Source organism: Xenopus laevis, chromosome 9_10S (assembly GCF_017654675.1).
Source record: "Xenopus laevis strain J_2021 chromosome 9_10S, Xenopus_laevis_v10.1, whole genome shotgun sequence".
NCBI lineage: Eukaryota > Metazoa > Chordata > Amphibia > Anura > Pipidae > Xenopus > Xenopus laevis.
The window spans coordinates 3,257,501-3,280,673 of NC_054388.1; the positions used below are offsets into that span (position 1 = coordinate 3,257,501).

The 23,173-nt window shown below is 40.6% G+C and overlaps 2 protein-coding genes across 2 annotated transcripts; both read right to left on the reverse strand.

Moving 5' to 3' along the window:
• Positions 1-10,483: 10,483 nt before the first annotated feature.
• LOC121399088 (serine/threonine-protein kinase 3-like) lies at positions 10,484-14,426 on the reverse strand. Its single transcript, XM_041578921.1, has 9 exons — positions 14,377-14,426; positions 13,973-14,083; positions 13,256-13,346; positions 12,495-12,625; positions 12,284-12,338; positions 11,869-11,950; positions 11,481-11,645; positions 11,224-11,367; positions 10,484-10,715 (listed from the first exon to the last, which is right to left on the reverse strand). Exons 2-7 carry the CDS (start codon positions 14,075-14,077, stop codon positions 11,486-11,488), a joined length of 624 nt encoding a protein of 207 aa, XP_041434855.1. The 5' UTR covers positions 14,078-14,083; positions 14,377-14,426; the 3' UTR covers positions 10,484-10,715; positions 11,224-11,367; positions 11,481-11,485.
• Positions 14,427-16,960: 2,534 nt separating this feature from the next.
• LOC108705753 (probable serine/threonine-protein kinase kinX) lies at positions 16,961-22,437 on the reverse strand. The gene is made up of 9 exons (XM_041578983.1): positions 22,408-22,437; positions 21,249-21,314; positions 20,965-21,024; positions 19,783-19,848; positions 19,499-19,558; positions 18,385-18,441; positions 18,155-18,184; positions 17,725-17,796; positions 16,961-17,215 (listed from the first exon to the last, which is right to left on the reverse strand). The coding sequence occupies exons 1-9, from the start codon at positions 22,435-22,437 to the stop codon at positions 17,117-17,119; spliced, it is 540 nt and encodes a 179-aa protein (XP_041434917.1). The 3' UTR covers positions 16,961-17,116.
• Positions 22,438-23,173: the final 736 nt, after the last annotated feature.

A 23,173-nucleotide genomic window follows, 5' to 3' on the forward strand; every position in this document is an offset into this window, starting at 1 on the left:
ATTTATCTATATAGTTATTTCTATATTTATTTATATAGTTATTTATATAGTTATTTTATATATATATATATATATATATATATATATATATATATATATCTATATAGTTATTTATATATTTATTTGTATAGTTATTTATATATTTATTTATATAGTTATTTATATAGTTAATTATATATTTATTTGTATAGTTATTTATATATTTATTTATATAGTTATTTATATATTTATTTATATGGTTATTTATTGAAACACCTTGTGGGCTTGTCCCTTATTAAAACAACAATATCTAAGGAATAAAGAAAACAAGCTGATATTGTGTGTCATGTGACCAGTCCAATCGATAGAAGCCAATCCAATATTCCTCCCACCTACAAGTACTGTATAAAGAGCCTTTTAATTGCAAATGATCAGTCGATGGCGAGTAATAATAATAATAATAATAATAATAATAAGCGGACAAACACATAAGCAATAAAACACAAAGCCCCCCTCGTATTGTATCGTATGCGGAAAATCTGAGCTTTATTATCGATTTTTATTATTAAATGATTTTCTTCTGCTTTTTATTTCACCCTCTCACCGACTTAATGAAAATCTTTCTGAGCAAAGAACAAAACTGGGATTGTTTTTTTTTTTCAGCACAAATTGTCCTTTCTCGGCTCAGGGAGGGACACAGTGTGGGGGTCTTGTTTAGGGGGTTCATGTAGTTCAGCTGCAACTGACTCACTAAATCTGAAAATCTGGATAAATCTCTCCCCTTGAAATTAGATTAATAAAAGTAACTATTTCCTCAAAACATTGTGACAAAGAAATCCACATTTATATATTAACATTTATATTGGGTAGGAAAAAAAAACCCTATTCGTATTTAATACTTATTGGACTGAAAAACGTCCTCGTTTTTAAAATTTACCTATACTTTTTTTTATTTTTATTTATATATTGCTATTGGGTAAGAAAAAAAAAATCCTTATTCGTATTGGAATGAAAAACTTTCTCTTTTTTAAAATGTACTTAAATTTTATTTATTTTTGTTTTATTTATACATTTATATTGGGTAAGAAAAAAAAATACCCTTATTTGTATTTGGATTAAAAAAAAAAATAGTTTTTAAAATTTACTTCTATTTCATTTATTAATATATTTATATCAGGAAAGAAAAATAAATCCTTATTTGTATTGAATACTGATTGGACTGAAAAGCTTCCTTGTTTTTTTTTTTTTTTTAAATGTACCTATACTTGATTTATTTGTATTTATATATTTCTATTGATATTGGGTAAGAAAAAAGAAATCCTTATTCGTATTGGAATGAAAAACTTCCTCTTATTAAAAAGTACTTATAGTTTATTTATTTTTTATTTATATATTTATATACTTATTTAATACTTATTGGACTATGTAAAAATGTACTTATATTTTATTTATTTTTTGTTTATATATTTATATACTTATTTAATACTTATTGGACTAAAAAACTCGTTTTTAAAATGTACTTCCATTTTATTTATTTATTTATACATTTATATTGGGTAAGAAAAATAAATCCCAATTTGTATTTATTGGACTGAAAAGTTTCTTCGTTTTATACTATATTATATTTATACTATATTATATTATATTTATATTATATTATAGGTCAATACACTTCGCCAGCCGAAATGCGACTACAAATAAAATCTAAAAAGTGGATCTTTTTAGGATCTAATATTCAGCACATTAATGAAACTCAAGCAAAGTCTGTAAAGGCCTAATTCTTAATCTTCCGCCACATTTAGTTGGATTTTGTACTTGTTTTATTGATGTTTCTGAAAATGTTCTCACCCCAGGGATTGTGTGAGGGTTTATACAGGGGACACAGAGTTAATAAATAAATATTAAAGTTCCCAAAAAGCAGAGATTTCAGCCTGAGAAATTCCTTTGGTTTAATCGGAGTCACAATTGAATTGAATTGAATATTTTATATCTAGAAGAAATATTTGAACTGCGCTTACCCCCCGGCTGTTTATGAAATTCGATTTAATCGCCGTTCCCATTCGTGTCTGAGTCCAGTGGACAAGTTTATGGAGCTGGGGAGGAACATTCCCAAAGAAAACGGGGAAAAGAAAATCTTTCCTTTGTACTTTTTTTGTGGCTCAGGAAGTAGGAGGGGGATCCCATACAAGTGTGTTTTATTTACAACTCCTCTGTGTTATTTGTAAACCTGTGTATAACCTCTTAACCCTTGCACTCCACTCCTCACCCTGTAGCACCAGAAGCTCATTTTACACCCAAAAATAAAGGCCAAGACCGTTTTTCATGTTCATCCCAAAACTTCAATACTAAGGGGCAGATTTATCAAGGGTCTAAGTGAATTCGAGGGAATTTTCGAAGTAAAAAAAATAATTGGAAATTCAAAATCATTTGTTGGATACTTCGACCATCGAATAGGATACTACGATTCGAAGTAAAATAGCTCGAATATTCGATAATTGAAGTACTGTCTCTTTAAAATAAACTTCGACTTCAATACTGCGCCAAATTAAACCTGCTGAAGTGCTAAGTAAAAAAATTAGAAATCCGAAGTAATATTGTGGATACTTCAACCATCAAATAGGGTACTATGACTTCGACTTTGATGTAAAATCTAAGTAAAATAGTTTGAATATTCGACCATTCGATAATCGAAGTACTGTCTCTTTAAAAAAAACTTCAACTTCAATACTGCGCCAAATTAAACCTGCTGAAGTGCTAAGTAAAAAAATTCAAAATCCGAAGTAATATTGTGGATACTTCAACCATCAAATAGGAAACTATGACTTCGACTTTGACGTAAAATCTAAGTAAAATAGTTTGAATATTCGACCATTCGATAATCAAAGTACTGTCTCTTTAAAAAAAACTTTGACATCAATACTCCGCCAAATTAAACCTGCCGAAGTGCTATGTTAGCCTATGCGGACCTTCTAGACCATTCTTCTAAGTCTTTACACATCGAAGTAAAATCGTTCGATCGCACGCTAAAATCGTTCGAAGCGTTCTATACCAACGATTTAATCGTACGATCGATCGTTCGATGGCCAAATTCGGTGAAAAATCCTTCGACATCGATATTCGAAGTAGAAGTATTTGAATTTGATGGTCGAATTTCGAAGTATTTTTTACTTCGAAATTCGACCCTTGATTTTTATCAGGGTTCGAAGTGAATTAGAGGTAAATTTTGGAAGTAAAAAAATTAGAAATTCGAAATAATTTTTTGGATACTTCAACCATCGAATAGGATACTATGACTTCGATTTTGAAGTAAAATCTAAGTAAAATAGTTTGAATAGTTTGAATATTCGACCATTCGATAATTGAAGTACTGTCTCTTTAAAAAAACTTCGACTTCAATCCTTCGCCAAATTAAACTTGCCGAAGTGCTATGTTAGCCTATGGGGACCTCCTACAGCATTTTTCTACGTTTTTTGAAGTAATCGTACGATAAAATCGGTCGATCGAACGAACGATTTTACTTTGACCCGCAGAATACCCAAATTCGATGAAAAAAGTTCAAATTTGATATTGGAATTCAAAGTATTTAAATTCGATGGTCGATATTTTTTACTTCGAAATTCGACCCTTGATAAATCTGCTCCTAAAAATACATGAACATTGAATATATATAAAAATTCCACAAATATAAGAATGAAAACATTTTGAACTGCCCTAAAATTCACCACCCGAAAAACCTTAGAATTGTTTGCAAAGCGCCAAGAAATCGAAGACGCGGCTTTGGATTAAATAGTTGTAAATATATCACTCTCCTCACCCCAAAGACACAGAAATGAAGCCTTTCGTTTAGGGAAGGAAATTAGGAACGAAAAAAAAACACAGAGACAAGTGAAAACATTGACTTTCTTTTGGCTGCAGTTTGGGTTTCGGCTTCTTTATCGCAGGGGCCAAGTGTTTGAACTTCACACAGACGTCAGAAAGTAAAATTGCCAGGGAGGGTCTGTGAGCCAATGGGGAGAGAGTGGGGCCCCGGCTGATGAAAGTGACATAGAAGTGCAAAGTGTCAGCTCTTGCTACAACTCATTCCACAGCAGCAACATCAGCGATTCTCTGAGCCCCCGTTACAGGAACAAAGGGGAAACTTTACATTAAACCTAAACTACGAAGGCTTTGATCATGGACACTGACACATTTCTACTTCACTTATAAGCACTACTTGTGTTTGACATAAAGTCATATATTTATATATATATATACTCATCTTGTTTTCTTTACCTTGCTAAGCTTTCTCATTTCCACCCACTCATTAAATCCTATTAAAGAGATACTTTTCAGTTAATAGTGCTGATCCAGCAGAATTCTGCACTTAAATCCATTTCTCAAAAGAGCAAACAGATTTTTTATATTCAATTTTGAAATCTGACATGGGGTTAGACATATTGTCAATTTCCCAGCTGCCCCCAGTCATGTGACTTGTGCTCTGATAAACTTCAATCACTCTTTACTGCTGTACTGCAAGTTGAAGTCATATCAACCCCCCCCCCCAGCAGCCTAACAACAGAACAATGGGAAGGTAACCAGATAGCAGCTCCCTAACACAAGATAACAGCTGCCTGGTAGATCTAAGAACAACACTCAATAGTAAAATCCAGGTCCCACTGAGACACATTCAGTTACATTGAGTAGGAGAAACAACAGCCTGCCAGAAAGCGGTTCCATTCTAAAGTGCTGGCTCTTTCTGAAATCACATGACCAGGCAAAATGAGCTGAGATGCACCTACACACCAATATTACAACTAAATACACTTGCTGCTTCAGGAATGACATTTTATATTGTACAGTGAATTATTCGCAGTGTAAACAGTGTCATTTAGAAATAAAAACGACATCATAAAAATCATGAAGACAGAATCCCTTTAAGTTATCTGTAATTGTAATTGCTAGTGAAAGTCTCTGCACTTGTTGTTCTGAGTTTTTTTTTGCAGAAGCCAGCAAATTAACTGACCTGAGGGATAACTGATTTCTAGCCTCTGGGAAGGGAGTGTGACTGTGGGATAGCAGGTATAGTAGGGAGAGATGGTGCCTATAGTAACAGTGGATAATAGTCTCTGGGAAGGGAGTGTGACTGTGGGATAGCAGGTATAGTAGGGAGAGATGGTGTCTATAGTAACAGTGGATAATAGTCTCTGGGAAGGGAGTGTGACTGTGGGATAGCAGGTATAGTAGGGAGAGATGGTGTCTATAGTAACAGTGGATAATAGTCTCTGGGAAGGGAGTGTGACTGTGGGATAGCAGGTATAGTAGGGAGAGATGGTGTCTATAGTAACAGTGGAGATAATAGTCTCTGGGAAGGGAGTGTGACTGTGGGATAGCAGGTATAGTAGGGAGAGATGGTGTTTATAGTAACAGTGGATAATAGTCTCTGGGAAGGGAGTGTGACTGTGGGATAGCAGGTATAGTAGGGAGAGATGGTGTCTATAGTAACAGTGGATAATAGTCTCTGGGAAGGGAGTGTGACTGTGGGATAGCAGGTATAGTAGGGAGAGATGGTGCCTATAGTAACAGTGGATAATAGTCTCTGGGAAGGGAGTGTGACTGTGGGATAGCAGGTATAGTAGGGAGAGATGGTGCCTATAGTAACAGTGGAGATAATAGTCTCTGGGAAGGGAGTGTGACTGTGGGATAGCAGGTATAGTAGGGAGAGATGGTGTCTATAGTAACAGTGGGATAATAGTCTCTGGGAAGGGAGTGTGACTGTGGGATAGCAGGTATAGTAGGGAGAGATGGTGTCTATAGTAACAGTGGATAATAGTCTCTGGGAAGGGAGTGTGACTGTGGGATAGCAGGTATAGTAGGGAGAGATGGTGTCTATAGTAACAGTGGATAATAGTCTCTGGGAAGGGAGTGTGACTGTGGGATAGCAGGTATAGTAGGGAGAGATGGTGCCTATAGTAACAGTGGATAATAGTCTCTGGGAAGGGAGTGTGACTGTGGGATATCAGGTATAGTAGGGAGAGATGGTGCCTATAGTAACAGTGGGATAATAGTCTCTGGGAAGGGAGTGTGACTGTGGGATAGCAGGTATAGTAGGGAGAGATGGTGTCTATAGTAACAGTGGGATAATAGTCTCTGGGAAGGGAGTGTGACTGTGGGATAGCAGGTATAGTAGGGAGAGATGGTGCCTATAGTAACAGTGGATAATAGTCTCTGGGAAGGGACTGTGACTGTGGGATAGCAGGTATAGTAGGGAGAGATGGTGTCTATAGTAACAGTGGATAATAGTCTCTGGGAAGGGAGTGTGACTGTGGGATAGCAGGTATAGTAGGGAGAGATGGTGTCTATAGTAACAGTGGATAATAGTCTCTGGGAAGGGAGTAAAGTAGTAAAAGTAGTAAAAGAACATATGAGCCGATGTTCTGCCCCTGACAGTAATCATATGAAAGTTTATGTCCGACAAAAAGTTGGTGACAGTCTCCCACTGAAAATCGTCAGATCGGCAATACAGACAGAGATATTATCGGGACAGAAATCTTTTAACCTGCCCAATCGTGGATTTGTACGGTCGGCTCTTTTTGTCTATGGGCAGTATAACATTGGGATAATTTTATACTGTAATGGGAAATGCACAATTGTGACCAGCAGAGGGAGCCCTTTCCTCACATACTCACAAGGTCAGTGATTGTTCATTTAGAAGTTGCCTTAGTGACTGTACAATGAGTGTGAGCTCACGGGGCCCCTCTGGACACTACAACCGGCTATAGTGCATTTCATTCTGGAAATTAACCCTAGGACTTATTTGCTTTTGGCCAGTAACCTATGGCAACCAATCAAATGTTTCCTTTCATTGGGTAGAAAGAAGTAAATTGCTGATTTGTCCGTATCATTTATTGCCCAGGTGCAGATTTGCCCAGTGTTCATAAATGAGTTTGGTTTACTGTAGACTTCTGAGAATTCCCATGTGAGTCTCAAAGGGTATTGACAGTCCAAACTTCAGCAAGAATGAAAGTTGTTGAGGCTCCCAGCCCAGATTCCCACTAGGGGCTCCAGATTTGATCACATTTTTTTGTAAATACCTCTGGCCTCAGAGGTAAGTTCAATGAGAGGAATTGTGGAGTTGATCAGGCGGATCCAGGAGTCTCTAGTGGGTGGATTAGGGTTCATCCAGTGCAACACCACATTTTTTTTTGCCTTGTATAATAATACTACTCTGGTTCTCCTGATTGGTGCTGATAACATCATCTAGGATTCCTAGTAGGCAGAGTGAGGGAGACCCAATATGTGAGGATCCCAGTTCCGTTGCCATAGTTTGGGTTATTCTTGCCCAATAGGAGGCTATGGTCGGCCATTCCCAGAGCATGTGGAAAAAGTTGGCTTGTTGGCTATTACATCGAGGGCAGTGGTCGTGGGGAGTTTCCCCCATGCGTTTGAGCTTAACTGGAGTTATATATTGTTGCTGAAAGAGTTTGTAGTGGATTAGTCTATCTCATATAGAAGTAAGGGGTTTGTTCATATGCTCGGTGGCTTCATCTCAATCGTCCTGGGACAGAGTAGGTAAGAATTCTGTCCATCACACTTGAGCTAAAGTAAAGGGTGAGGATGTTCCTACCGGAATGTTGCGCTACAGGTTTGCAGTTAGTTTTGTGCGACTGTCCATTGATCTTCCAGATTGGTAAGTGAGAGTGGGTGAGAGTGAGCCAAGTGGTGTCCTAAAGAGGCGTCTCATTTGAAAGTATCGGAATAAGGGTAATTGTTGTGTGATGGATCTCTGTTGTAGGGAAGTATCAGAGGCAAAGCTGGAGTCCTGGATGAGGTCTCTTAGATATGTGATGCCTTGTAGGGCCAGTAGAAAAAGTCCTCTAATACACGGTATTGAGTTGCCCCATAGACGGAGAGACATGGTAAGAAGAGGGTTTTTTTGTAACCAGGAGGTGTGGGGGCAGTCATGGTGGGTGGGAGATTGTCCAGATCTGCCGGAGAGTGGTATGGTATATTTCTCATGCCTTCTAAGGATCCTATTAGTAGAGATTGGAGAGTCATATTGGGGTGATGCCAAACAATACAGGTAGAAGTTAGGCAGAGCTAAGCCTCCCTCGTTGTATGGTGCTGTCAGTTCCTCCCATGCCTCTCTAGGGACTTTCTTGTTCCAAATGAATCGTAGTAGGTGCTGATTGATTTTTGAAACCAAGTTTTGGGGATGTAGATTGGGGCATTGTGGAAGAGATATAGGAATCCTGGAAGGTTTATCATCTTGATGAGATTAATACGGCCCCACAGTGTTAATGGCAGATTCACCCAAGTTCTGAGATCGGGCGAGAAGCGAGAGACCAGCGGTTCTAAGTTGTGGTTTATGAGTTGTTCTGAGTTAGCGTGGATTGGAATTCCCAACTATTTATAGGAGGAGGCCGAACAGAGAGGAGTTGAGGGGTGTAGGGGTCTCCGTCTAATGGGAAGAGGATCCATTTGTCCCAGTTGATACGGAGGCCTGAGAATTCTAACCATTAATTAACTTTTAGTCACTTAATAAGCACGTTTTTAGTTGGTTTACTTTGTCTTTTATGTCTGTTTTTTTAATTGGATTTTTATTCTGCATCGAGTGTGTAAAAGTCTCCTCTTCCACTAAAAGTATCATTTGAGGGGGGTGGGTGCTGACACTGGGGGGCCTCATACAACGCTGGAATTTTGGGGTAAAACCGCTGCATTGTGGGAAGTATTCTCACTTAACATTCTTTGTCCCTTTGTTGGAAGATGCCTATATGGCTATAATTTGAATGAAGTGTGAGTGGTGTTACCATGTGACCCCCTATTCCTGCTCATACCCAGCATGCCATTGGATGAATGCAAACTGTCATTTAATGATTTATATTCCCTTTTGTGATGCTGATTTTTCTTTCCACAAAAAAATAATAATTCACAACATGGACAAAGTAAAAATTTTACAACTATATTTTTTAATATAAACAATATAAACAATATATACAATATATACAGTATATACAAAATATACAATATAAACAATATATACAATATATACAGTATATACAATATAAACAATATATACAATCCAATTTTGGGGACCCTAGACACTGCTTCCCCCACTCAGGGCTTTCAGCAAATATCATTGGGCCCTGCACAACAACATTTTCTTCTGTGGGTGTCCTTCTTCCTCCTCTTCTGCAGCACGACCAGCCCCCAACCCACCGACCCATTTGTGCATGCGCTCGGGCCCCCATATGTTTGGAACCTGGTGGGGCCCAAATGCTCCCGTCCGACCCTGACACCGCAGAAGCTTCTTAGGTCTTCTCCAAAGTGGCTTCTTTGGCAGCACAGCCTCCCCCCCCTTTAACCCAGAAATCTGCTTCCTCCTTCTTCTCTGGAGCAGCTTCTTCTGCAGCGCGGCCCCCAACACCCTTTAACCCCAGGCCCGGAGTTGTGGAAAGGCCACCATGGCCCAGGCCTAGGGTGGCAGGATAATATAGTAAGTTTGGTTGAAAACCTTAAGTCTATATATATAACCTGCCTAACTGACAGTTGATCCAGAGGAAGGCGAAAAACCCCATCTGAAGCCTCTCCAATTTGCCTCAGTGGGGGAAAAATTCCTTCCTGACTCCAAAATGGCAATCGGACAAGTCCCTGGATCAACTCAAACAGTGGGAATTTGAGGGAAAAACAATTTCTTGTGTGCCAATCCCCAGTGCTCCAGAACTGATTAAAATAAAGGGAAGGGGGCGATGAACGACAGCAGGCCTAGGGGCACCCGCTATGTAAATCCGCCCAAGTTCTACGCACAAATCGCTTCTTTGTTTTTTCTTCGGATTGGTTTTTTCGTTTCTTCTCCAGAGCGACTTCTTCTGCAGCATGGCCGACCGCCCCTTCTACCCAGAAATCCCCCAGGCCTATAACCACTGTCGCCCCTGTGCCTCCCTGATGGTGACCCTTACCCCACTGGAACTAGGGTCGGACTGGGCCGGCAGGGCACCGGGAAAAAACCCTGTGGGCCCCGCCTCCCTTTGTCTGAGGTTGCGGGAAAGCGGAAGCGCACAACCACAGCTCCGCGCGCATGCACACGAACGCACTGCACATGCCGGCACGGCAGAGAGGTCGTGGGTGTCCTTCTTCCTCCTCTTCTGCAGCACGGCCAGCCCCCCGCCCCCCCAACCCATTCGCGCATGCGCTCGGGCCCCCATATGTTTGGAACCTGGTGTGGCCCAAATGCTTCAGTCCGACCCTGACACCGCAGAAGCTTTTTAGGAATTCTCCAAAGTGGCTTCTTTGGCAGCACAGCCTCCCCCCCCCTTTAACCCAGAAATCTGCTTCCTCCTTCTTCTCTGGAGAAGCTTCTTCTGCAGCGCGGCCCCCAACACCCTTTAACCCCAGGCCCGGATTTGTGGAAAGGCCACCAAGGCCCAGGCCTACGGTGGCAGGATAATATAGTAAGTGCCTCCCTGATGGTGACCCTTTCCCCACTGGAATTAGGGTCGGACTGGGCCGGCAGGGCACCGGGAAAAAACCCTGTGGGCCCTGCCTCCCTTTGTCTGAGGTTGCGGGAAAGCGGAAGCGCACAACCACAGCTCCGCGCGCATGCACACGAACGCACTGCACACGCCGGTACGGCAAGGGGGTCGGTGGGGGGCCCTGGGGCAGCAGCCCCGATGGGCTCTGGGCCCCCCAGTCCGACCCTGACTGGAACCATCATGGCTGCGGATCGCTAGGATACCATAAAGGATCATCCATGACTGTAGCTGGAAATAACAAAGAAAATTTGTCAGGAAATGCGTTTTTTAAAAACGTTATTCATAAGAAACCTTATTGCCCCTGCTCCCTATTTAGTAATGAGCCTAGATACTAAAGATATGACTAGATCCCTACATTCTTACAAGATCTAAGTAAGAAATGCGACAAAATGAGTGGCCCCTGGGGATGGTCAGTGACAGGCAGGAGGCGGGGCCAAGTAGTTTTGCCTTGGACACCAACAGATATTACTGAGCCAATTGTAGGGGACTATTATATCAATACTGACACCTGCACTGAAAGCAACTGCCAATGACATGATATAAAGACTTGTCTAAGTGTGAGAAGGGCAATTTCTGGATACTAATTGCCATGTTTTTTTCCAATAATGCCACGTTCCCCCCTAGAATTCCAAAAACTATAATATTACTCATTACTATCATAATATCACTAATAAACACATTTGAACTTAATAAACAAAATAGAATTAATAAGCTGAAGTTAAAATGATATACTTACCCTTTACTTGATGGTTGGGAGATGGACTGTAGCTCTGAGAAGATGAATAAAATAAGATACGAGCTCTAGTTCAGATGAAAGGTGACTAAAGGCACATCTTTCGATCTTTCCCATTTCTCTAGACTTGATTGTGATTGTCCAGGGCTATAATAGAAGGAGACAAGCGAAAAAAATGTTTTTTTATCTTCAATAATTCCAATGTGACTGTGATATGTTTAAAACACACATTAAACAGTTGAATTATTAAATGCTCTTACCGGGATTATTCAACGGTTTTGGCATATTCTGTTAACGCATATTTGACCTGATCAGCCTCTGGTTGTTCCATTATAAAAGGATGGCCAAGAAGTTGTGTGGCTGTTGGTCTTTTCTTAGGTGATCTAATCAGGCATTGGCCTAAGAAATCCACAAAATCGTAGCTCCTGAAATACAGATACAAATAGAGTAAATATTCATCTTTAATGTTATCAAGAATCTATTGCTTTTCTGATAGATTATAAGCCTTGCCCCTGTGTGTGTAATACTTCTACATACTCTTGCCAATAGCAATCCTTTATCAAAATGATGGAATATAATATAATACGTATCAGTCTTTGACAACAGATTCAAGTAAAATGACATAGGGAGGTTTGTAGAATAACTTACCACATGTGTTCACGTTTGAGACGTGGGGGTTCGTCTGTGAAAATGTGCTCCATGGCTTTAGTCCTGCCGAATCTCTCGTAAGCTAAAGGAGGTAAAACAGAGTATTAAAGACACTGATGATAAAATGTTACTGTATATAGCGGAGAAGCAGAAATACTATTCTGTGTAAAGCTGCTCAAAGTAATACCAACCCTAATACACCGGCCTGGAACCCTGCCTGCTCCCCAATACCCACCCCCCTCTATAGCTTATTAGAGAGCAAGCGGGTGCAAAGCAGCCAGGTGGATAAATAAATGTCATATCTGGAAACAAAGTTGCCGAATATGAATATTTGTACAATTGTATTTGAATTAGTAGACTCTGAGCAAAGCAATAGCAATAAATGCAATAGCTGCAATATTTGTGGTTTACTTACGTGACTGTCCATCTGCCATCTCTATGAGGGTAATGCCAAATGACCAGATGTCGCACTGGAAATAAACAAAGAAAATGGATTGGTGACTTATATACAATCTACAACTGTGGGGGCTGGTGAATTAGATATCGCAGTCGTACATGTTCCAGACTAAAGTCAATGAACACTAGGGCCACTGAATGCAAATTATTTACAGAACCAATGAACGTACCTTGAAGTTGTAGGTCTGTCGCCAGTTGTATCTGCAGCCAATGACTTCGGGCGCCATCCAACAGGTAGTTCCGCGGGCACCTATGATTTTCTTGTCTATTCTGTCCAACTGCACGGCCAATCCGAAATCAACTGAAATAGCAGCACACATAACATAGTTCTGTTAGTATGGGAAACATTATAAAGCATATCCTTATCATTTCCCAAGGGAGTTGAGACGCTCAGCTCTGACTTCCACAGAGCAAGGGCTGAATTTAGAAATCTGGGGTAAGGAAGACGTTAACCCCTGTCTCCTCCTTAACAAGAGTTGGGGATCATTCCATAGAAATATGTTTGTTTGTTGATCAGAAGAAGATGTGGTGTCTTAAGTTGGCCATAGACGCAAAGATACGATCGTACGAATCCTCAATTTTCAGACCGTGTGTGGAGAGTCCCGACATTTTTCGTCCCATGGAGTTTTGTCGTTTGGACGATCAGCCAGGTTAAAAGATTTCTGGCGGCTGTCGATAATATCTCGGGCAGGACATCGGCTGGTTTGTTCTCTTTGCTGCTTTATTTTATCTGATTGGTTAGTGGCAGGTCGGGAAATGGCACCGACCAATCATTCGTCCGACATTCTGCTTGTCTATGGCCAGCTTTAGTCTTATTACAACTAGAGTATATAGACCCCCCACTTGATATCCCCCCGCACAGGAAGAGTCAGTGATTTACTATAGCAACACCCACCCTCACTCCACACAAAGAATATAAAATTTTACTTACTGATCTTGAATGTCCCATGACGGTTTAGTGTGATATTCGGTGATTTGATATCACGGTGGACAACACATTTATGGTGCATGTAGTGCAAGCCCTAAAAAGATAAGTGAGAACAACAATCATGTGATGAGACTCCATTAAGAAATCAATAAACTGTTTAATCTCAAAACAGACATTAAAATGGGGGAACCATATAAATAGGCCCACGTTTGTGTTAAAGGGAGGCGTTCTACCAGTTACAACTTCTGGACTGGGCAAGAGATGCCAAGGGCTGTCCAATTCTTAAAATCCACCCTCATTTCGAATTAAGTGTATGTGTGGGGGCGGGGCACAGACCACTGCCTGTCCCCTGGTTTTGATTTTTAAGATGGCCATACATAGGCCGAAAAAATCTGGTGAAAGACCAAGTCTGGAGCTTATTGGCCCGTGTATGGGGCCCTCAGAAGGGCTTCCCCGATCAAAATCTGGTTGAGAGTCGGGCAGATGTTGATCGGACAGGGGTAAAAATCCAGACGGACCTCCCATATAACTTTCATTATGATCCGACCGTTAGGGCCCAAAAATCAGATCAGCCCGATATCACCCAACTCATTTTGGGGAGAGATCCGCTCGTTTGGTGACACTTTTAAGTGACAAATAATTTCTGCACCTCACCATGAATGATTGATATAAATATGAGTGAAAGCAACATTAGGGCTGATGATGGTTAAACAGGCTTACCTCTAGCACTTCTCTAGCGATGTACCGGATACAGACCTCTGAGAGGGAGTTATTAACTGCTCCTTCAATTAGTTTCATCAAAGATCCCCCCCTACAATATTCCATCGTGAACTAGAATAAATAAAAGAATGAAGAACAAATAGAATGTCACCAGCTTGACTACAAATATTATACATCACCTACACACACACCTCTTCCTATTTTGTCTTTAATTTACCCCCTAGTGCTTTACTGGATTTATAGTATTTCCCCTGTCAGTAGCTCAATCAAACTTCATTTACATTGGAGCAAAAGTACAATTTTATTTTCTAAATCTGCCAAACCCACTTTTTATACAAATAGACTGTTCTTAGTCGGTTGTACCTTTACTTTGCTAGAACGATGTATTATGAATATTCTCTTACCCATAATTGGCTCTTTCTGGAGTGACGTAGATCATTGCGCTGAATTGTTTCACAATGTTTTTGTGACCCGAGAGTTTCTTCAAGATCTCAACCTCCTGCAATTCCCAGATCTTCTCGGCGTCTCTCTATAGAACAAGAGAATACGTTTAGAAAAATAAAGATCCTTGTCGCGCATGGGCGTGTTACTTTTTTGGCTGCAGAAATGACTAAATAAAGGAAATGTATTTATTCTGAATAGATAAATATTTCTATAGAAACAGCTGAGAATAAAACATATCAAAGCCTAATATATATACATATCACTCCAACTCACAGTGCAGCAGTAAAGTGTCAACTGAGGTTTATCAGAGTGCAAGTCACATGACTGGGGGCAGCTGGGAAACTGACAATATGTCTAACCCCATTTCAGATTTCAAAATTAAATATAAAACAATCTGTTTGCTCTTTTGAAAAACGGATTTCAGTGCTGGAAGTCTGCCGGAGCAGCACTATTAACTGATGTGTTTTGAAAATAACATGTTTTCCTATGACAGTATCTCTTTAATAACAATAATAATGATAATTAGTATCAGCAGCTAATTGTTAATGTGTGCAATGCTTCTTCAGATAAACAGTACAATGAATTTAACTTTATTACCTTTTCGATTTCTGTGATTTTTAAGGCCACGGGGATCCGCGACTTCTGTTTCATGACCTGTAACACAATCAGAAACGGTTATTTTTGTCTTCAATTTAGAATTTCAGAGCTGTCAAATGGATCATAGGAAACGGCACGACACCCGTCTATAACTAAACGTTGGATTGGCTCTAATATTAAGGGATTTTGTTATTAAACCACCAGGTTTGAGTAAATTAGGGGTAACTGCATTTTCACAATAAACCATTTGACTTTATTGGAGCTTTCCCACAAGAGACTTACCTTAAACACAGTTCCAAATCCTCCCGCTCCAAGTTTCTTCCAGCCATAAAAATTGATTGATGGATCCTAAAACAAATATCAGATATAGAAGAGCATAAATATACAGGTGTAGGGATATGATGACTTTCTGTATAATAGTAACGGAAAGCAAGGAACGTGGGGGATCAATAATACAGGATTTTGGGCTGCTTTTATTTACAATTATTGGCTCACTATTTTCGTAAGCAAAATAAGACTCTTACACTACAACTTATATGGATGAAGGAGCATTTTAAGGGTCTAATTATAATAACCCAAAACAACCAATCAGATATTTGCTTTCAAACAGGTAAAAAGTAAATCCTGCTTGCTGATTGGTTGTAGGTATGCAATGGGTTAGCAGATCAGGTGCAGTTTGGTACTGCACTACTGATATCACATATAAATAATAATAATAATACACATTCTTTAATGTTAACATATAGGAAACATGTTACTTACTTTATAAACCACTGGAATTCCTGCCAGCTGTTTATTCAAAAAGAAAAAACAAAACAAATTAGTATTTTTGCATAAAAGAACCCCCCACATAATAATAGGGTTCCTGATAAATCTCTGCTGCTCAAACTTTTTATTAACCCATTATATATCCATCTTCTGAGTGAGGCCTGAGCCTTTAGCTACCTGCCTTCTCATCAATACTGACTGATATGTTATATTTAGAGCAGGAGGCTCAATCATGGGACTCCATTCATTACTCACTAGGGAATTTACAGAAAAGTCGCCCAAATCTCTGACCTACTGAATATTCCATTATGAGAATGAGAGGAGCATATTGCTTACATTGGATTTCTAGAATCTGAGCCCTGACTTCCATCCCTACTCCTACAAATATAAACTATAACTAAGGCCATCAGCTGGGCCTCATACAAAGGCCAATACATTTACATTACCCACTGGGGTTGAAGAGGCTCAGTTGGCAGCTTAAAATGGGGATGGTCAGGTTAAAAGATCTATATAAATCCATAAGTTCCTATGATCCTGTGTTGGCTGTAGGAGGTTGGAATACTCACATAGTGAGGAACTAGAGGTTGTGCCTCTTGCTCTGGAGGATCTTCAGCCTTAAAGGAAAGGAAAATGCATTTAGTCAGGTTTGTTACAAACATTAATGTGTAAATTATACATAAATGTACTATCCAAGCCCTTCTTTTATCTAAGCCCATAAAATCATTTGATTGGCCCATAACTTTGTAGTGTGATTAGGGCAGGCAGGGGACATAAGGAGGTTAAACAACAAAATGTCTAGCTTGTGATCATGATACCAAATGAGTATGTTGGGAGTAACATCCATTTTTCCCATTTGGATCAGTGGCCACGATAATTTATATTTTGGGATTAAAGTTGACCTGTGAATAGGCCATTTGCAGTTCTTGGACACATTTATGTGTTTTATTCATATAGTTTTGATCAGTAGATCTGCTTTTGCATTCCACCCTTCCCATCCCCAATGCAAGTTGTAGGGAATCCCTCTTTTACTTACATCTTCAGCTGTTAGAAATTTGGAAGATTCGTTGTCCTTAAAGAAAAAGAGAAGTATAATTAGATTTATGCACGACAGGGCCATTTCTCATATAATGATAATGACTGGACGCATGCAACAAGTGATACAAAGGGATTAGTGCATGGCATTAAAGCACTAAGGAACTTGGCGCTATATAAATAAATGATGATCGTTTTACTGTAAGGGTTTGAGTTATAACTCAACTTCAAAAAAAATCAAAGAATTGGCCAACAGCAAATCTAAAAAACACGGTACAGGATTTGAATATTGAGATGCACTTTTTACTCTGTGCTACTTACATCATCACCATGTAGAGGTTCTGATGTTTCTGATGATTCCGATGTTTCAGCCGATTTTCCCGATTCAGCTGAGCAAAAAACCTGTTGAGATTACAGCACAAAAGGACAGTGAACATCAGCAAAATGCAAATATCATACTGAAGTGATGTGCTATTCAAACTTGTGTCCCAGCACTTACAATACAACTAAACCACCCTCTCCACCCAAACTGAGGCCTGTTCTGGAATGAAGGGCACGAATGGCGCTGTGTAGAACTGAATGTCGGGAGAGGGGGTCTGACCCGGCGGATGCCCATGAAGGTCAGAGCCCACCGGGTTTTTATCCGGTGTCCCGCTGGGCCAGTCTGACCCTGGAAGTATAATCAGATTTATGCACGATAAGGCAATTTCTCATAAAAGACTTTACTGTGCTGGATACTAATGGCTGGGTGCGTGCAACAAGTGATACAAAATCATTAGTGCATCGCATTATTTTACTGTAAGGTTTTCACTTATGACTTCAACACAACAAAGAATTGGTCAACACTAAACCTAAAACACACGATAAAGGATTTCAATGTTGAGATGCACTTTTTACTCTGTGCTACTTACATCATCACCATGTAGAGGTTCTGATGTTTCCGATGTTTCCGCCAATTTTCCAGATTCAGCTGAGCAAAAAACCTGTTGAGATTACAGCACAAAAGGACAGTGAACATCAGATAAATGCAAATATCATACTGAATATGATATTATATGTCCCCCCACTAGCTGGACATGCTACTATATGGTTAGGGCAGACAGAGCCAGAGATTCAACTGTAAAACCCATTATTGAGAGTTGTCTTTCTATTGGATTGACCCACCAATGTCCTCCCTAGACCCTGCACTAAGATCTTTTATTCATTTCTTAGGGCATTAGTTATGATTTAGTGACATGAAATTATATTACGCAGGGTCTACTATAATGAATACTTATATAAAAAGCCAATAGGTTGTTGGAAAGCAATTCAGTTATTTTTATGTTACTCTCTTCTACTCACATCATCTTCATTTTCCGATGGTTCTTCTCTCTACAAAAAAAGACAGAGGTTATTAACCTTATGATTCAAAGTCAACATTCTTGTAAAATTCTATTGTTTTTTAAGGTGCTTAGAATTACAATATACACATCCCCTTAAAAAAGGTGATGAGAGTTTTAGTTTAAGGGAACTTCATTACAGGAGTGCGTATTAGAAATACTTATTTGCTCGTATCTTACGCCTCAACTTACACAATCAACAAACTGAGGTTGTGATGTTTCCTCCGGTGATTCTGAAGGTTTTTCATCCTAAAGAGATAAAGTATCTGATCAGTTTTATGCATAAAAAAAAGCAGTCACAAAAATGCACAGACAGGGGTCAAAATATTTGTTAGGCTGAGGCCACACTGGGCTGGTTTTCAGCCTGTGTATAAGATACAGTTGCCGCTATTACTACATGATAAGTCCAGGCAGAAGTGTGCCAATTGGCTGATGGCCGTATCATTTAGCTCAAAATAAAAAAATAAACATTCTAGTGATCCAGGTCAGTGGATCCAGAGCATTGCTCTATCTTTTCATTTAGATTTGTGCCCTGCTTTGGGGAAATGGAACCAAAACTTGCCTACAATCTAACATCGATGTCCAGCCCAACACAAAATGCTATAATTTCCTTCCTGCCCTTCATTCCCATGCCCATAATATATTCTCAAGGAATGAAAATATGTTGTAGTTTTATTTAGAACAGGATAATACCAAACCTAAACTTTCTAACCTAAAGTGAGTCCTAATGGGGTGGTGCTCCCTTCTTTGTTTTCCATCACTTGCTGTACATTCCATTGTTTTATTTACATAGTAACGTAGGAAGTTTGGTTGAAATAAGACACACACCCATCAAGTTCGACCTTTTAAGTCTATATAACCTGCCTAACTGCCAGTTTATCCAGAGGAAGCAAAAAAAAAACCCAATTTGAAGCCTCTCCAATTTGGGGGAAAAAAATTCCTTCCTCCAAGATGTAATGGGAGCAGTCCCTGGATCAACTTGTACTATGAGCTATCTCCCATATCCCTGTATTCCCTCACTTGCTAAAAAGCCATCTAGAGCAGGTTCAACTCTAAAGCTACATCTACTCTATTCACATTGTGGCCTTGTCGTGGCTTCTATCAATGGGACCTTTGTGGGAATATCACAATGTAAACACTAGGCATGTGGGGTTGATAAAAATGTTCATATATAACATCCCTTGGATTCCTAGATCCCCAGTCCTCCCCACCCATAGAAACAGAACCTTCTAGCAGGATGAGAGGAGCCAATACAAAATGATAGTAAAAGCAATGCAACAGTTCATCGTTTTCTTCAGCAGCTTACCTGAAGATGTTTCTCCGATTCTTCATTGTTCTCTTCTACAATGATTTCTTCAATGGGAATCTAACAAATTAAAGATTGAAATATTAAATCCAATATGAGATTTATTAGGGATACACTGAGGCATGTGTGGTTGATAAATCTATTCATATGTAAGATCCCTTGGATTCCTAGATCCCCAGTCCTCCCCACCCAAAGTAATGGAACTTTCTAGCTGGATGAGAGGAGCCAAGACAAACTGATGGTAAAAGTAATGTCCCAGTACATGGTTTTCTTCAGCAGCTTACCTGAAGATGTTTCTCAGATTCCTCATTGCTCTTCTGCTCTTCAATGACAGGTTCTTCAATTGGAACCTAAGAAATAAAATGTCAAATATTATGTGAGATTTATTAGGGATACACTGAGGCATGTGTGGTTGATAAAAATGTTCATATATAAGATCCAGGGGCAATTCTGGGCTGCTGCTTAAAAATAGCACGAAGCAGCTCAAAGGTCCTTTGATCACAATACTCTCTGCACTAGCGGGGCCAAAGTTCTGGGTTTAAACATGAAAATACAGCTCTTAAAGTAACAAGAGGGGGCTTTTTGCTGCTCCTTGTAACTGGCTGCCGCCTGAGATAAGGGTCTCACTTTGCCTCATGGCAGGAGCAGCCCTGATAAGATCCATTGGATTACTAGATCCAAGAACTTTCTAGCAGGATTAAGGAGCCAATACAAACTGATGGTAAAAGAAATGCCCCAGTTCAGTGCTGTCCAACCTCTGTGGTACAGAGGGCCGATAATGGAAGCCAGTGTTGACCACTCCCTTTTTAAACCACACCCACTTTAAACCACACCCACAAGATCATGTCCACATTAATGGTGGTAACACACAAAAAAAACCAAATGGTTGGTGCTCACTACAGGGATATGTGAAAAAAGTTGTCATATTAAGACATATAATTAAATCCATATGCCTACTCTTCCCCTTGGATAACACAGCATCCCCAGCACATAATTAAACACATTAGGGGCCCCTAACAATAATTTATTTTCAAATGCTAACAAACCCCCAGAACAAATACCAGACTTATACTCCACAGGCAGAGCAGGGCACACACAGGCAGAGTATGTCACACACAGGCAGAGTATGTCACACACAGGCAGAGTATGTCACACACAGGCAGAGCATGTCACACACAGGCAGAGTATGTCACACACGCAGAGCAGGGCACACATAGGCAGAGCAGGGCACACACAGGCAGAGTATGTCACACACAGGCAGGGCAGGGCACACAGGCACAGTATACCTAATGTAAACACTAGGCATGTGGGGTTGATAAAAATGTTCATATATAACATCCCTTGGATTCCTAGATCCCCAGTCCTCCCCACCCATAGAAACAGAACCTTCTAGCAGGATGAGAGGAGCCAATACAAAATGATAGTAAAAGCAATGCAACAGTTCATCGTTTTCTTCAGCAGCTTACCTGAAGATGTTTCTCCGATTCTTCATTGTTCTCTTCTACAATGATTTCTTCAATGGGAATCTAACAAATGGAAGATTGAAATATTAAATCCAATATGAGATTTATTAGGGATACACACTGGCATGTGTGGTTGATAAAAATCTTTATAGAAAAGATCCCTTGGATTCCTAGATCCCCAGTCCTCCCCACCCAAAGTAATGGAACTTTGTAGCAGGATGAGAGGAGCCAATACAAACTGATGGTAAAAGTAATGCCCCAGTACATGGTTTTCTTCAGCAGCTTACCTGAAGATGTTTCTCAGATTCCTCATTGCTTTTCTGCTCTTCAATGACAGATTCTTCAATTGGAACCTAAGAAATAAAATTTGAAATATTAAAGCCAATGTGAGATTTATTAGGGATACACTGAGGCATGTGTGGTTGATAAAAATGTTCATATATAAGATCTAGGGGCAATTCTGGGGCTGCTGCTTAAAAATAGCACGAAGCAGCTCAAAGGTCCTTGATCACAATACTCTCTGCACTAGCACTAACAGTATGTCACACACATAGGCAGAGTATGTCACACACAGACAGAGCATGGCACACACAGGCAGAGCAGGACACACACAGGCAGAGCATGGCACACACAAGCAGAGCAGGGCACACACAGGCACAGTATGTCACACACAGGCGGAGTATGTCACACACAGGCACAGCATGGCACACACAGGCGGAGTATGTCACACACAGGCACAGCATGGTACACACAGGCAGGGCTGATACACAGGCACAGTATGTCACACACAGGCAGAGCAGGGAACACATAGGCAGAGTATGTCACACACAGGCAGAGCAGGGCACACACAGGCAGAGCAGGATACACACAGGCAGAGCAGGGCAGACACAGGCAGAGCAGGGCATAAACAAGCAGAGTATGGAACAAACAGGCAGAGCATGGCACACACAGACAGAACAGGGCACACACAGGCAGAGCAGGGCACACACAGGCAGAGCAGGGCACACACAGTCAGAGTATGTCACACACAAACAGAGCAGGGGACACACAGGCAGAGTATGTCACACACAGGCAGAGCAGGGCACACACAGGCAGAGCAGGGCACACACAGGCAGAGCAGGGCACACACAGTCAGAGTATGTCACACACAGGCAGAGCAGAGCACACACAGGCAGAGCAGGCCACACACAGGCAGAGCAGGGCACACACAGGCAGAGCAGGGCACACACAGGCAGAGTATGTCACACACAGGCAGAGCAGGGCACACACAGGCAGAGTATGTCATACACAGGTAGAGCAGGGCACAGGCAGGCAGAGCAGGGCACAGGCAGGGCACACACAGGGCACACACAGGCAGAGTATGTCACACACAGGGATCGTAGGGCAGGCAGTACAGAGCAGGAGACAGGGAAACCTATCAGGACCACTCTAATATGTACTACATACAGTGACCCAGTGCTGGTGTCCCATTAGCATTTTGTGTAAAGTGTGAACAGGTGAACAATGTGGCAGTTTCAGTCTGGGTCTCAGGTGTGAACAGTACAGGGCTTTAGGATATAAACAATAGAGGTGTCACAAATGTGAGCAATGCAGGGGGGATTACAGGTGTGAACAATACAGGGGATTAGTCTGAATTTGAGGTTTAAACAATGTAGGGGCCAGTTAATCTCTGTAGTGATACCATTTAAATTTTACACATGGTAAGCAAACACAGCAGGTAGGTGGGGGCCACACAAGGAGGGTCACGGGTCGCCAGTTGGACAGCCCTGCCCCTGTTCATTGTTTTCTTCAGCAGCTTACCTGAAGTTGTTTCTCAGATTCCTCACTGTTCTTCTCTTCTACGACCGGTTCTTCAATGGGAATCTAACAAATGAAAGTTTCAAATATTAAAGCCAATGTGAGATTTATTAGGGATACACTGAGGCATGTGTGGTTGATAAAAATGTTCATATATAAGATCCAGGGGCAATTCTGGGACTGCTGTTGCAGAGCATGGCACACACAGGCAGAGCATGGCACACACAGGCAGCGCACTGCACACACAGACAGAGTATGTAACACAGGCAGAGTATGTCACACACAAGCAGAGCAGGGCACACACAGGCAGAGTATGTCACACACACTCAGAGCAGGGCACACACAGACAGAGTAGGGGATAAACAAGCAGAGTATGGAACACAGAGGCAGAGCATGGCACACACAGGCACAGCAT

Coding starts and splice junctions, on each gene's coding strand:
- LOC121399088 (XM_041578921.1), bottom strand. CDS start 14,077: ATGGAATATTGTAGGGGGGGATCTTTGATGAAACTAATTGAAGGAGCA. Junction 13,347..13,972: donor TCGCTAGAGAAGTGCTAGAG/GTAAGCCTGTTT, acceptor TTATCTTTTTAG/GGCTTGCACTACATGCACCA. Junction 11,951..12,283: donor GATGGCAGATGGACAGTCAC/GTAAGTAAACCA, acceptor TACCTCCTTTAG/CTTACGAGAGATTCGGCAGG.
- LOC108705753 (XM_041578983.1), bottom strand. CDS start 22,437: ATGCTAATGGGACACCAGCACTGGGTCACT. Junction 18,442..19,498: donor AATCGGAGAAACATCTTCAG/GTAAGCTGCTGA, acceptor TTATCTCTTTAG/GATGAAAAACCTTCAGAATC. Junction 17,797..18,154: donor CATCGGAAAATGAAGATGAT/GTGAGTAGAAGA, acceptor TAATCTCAACAG/GTTTTTTGCTCAGCTGAATC.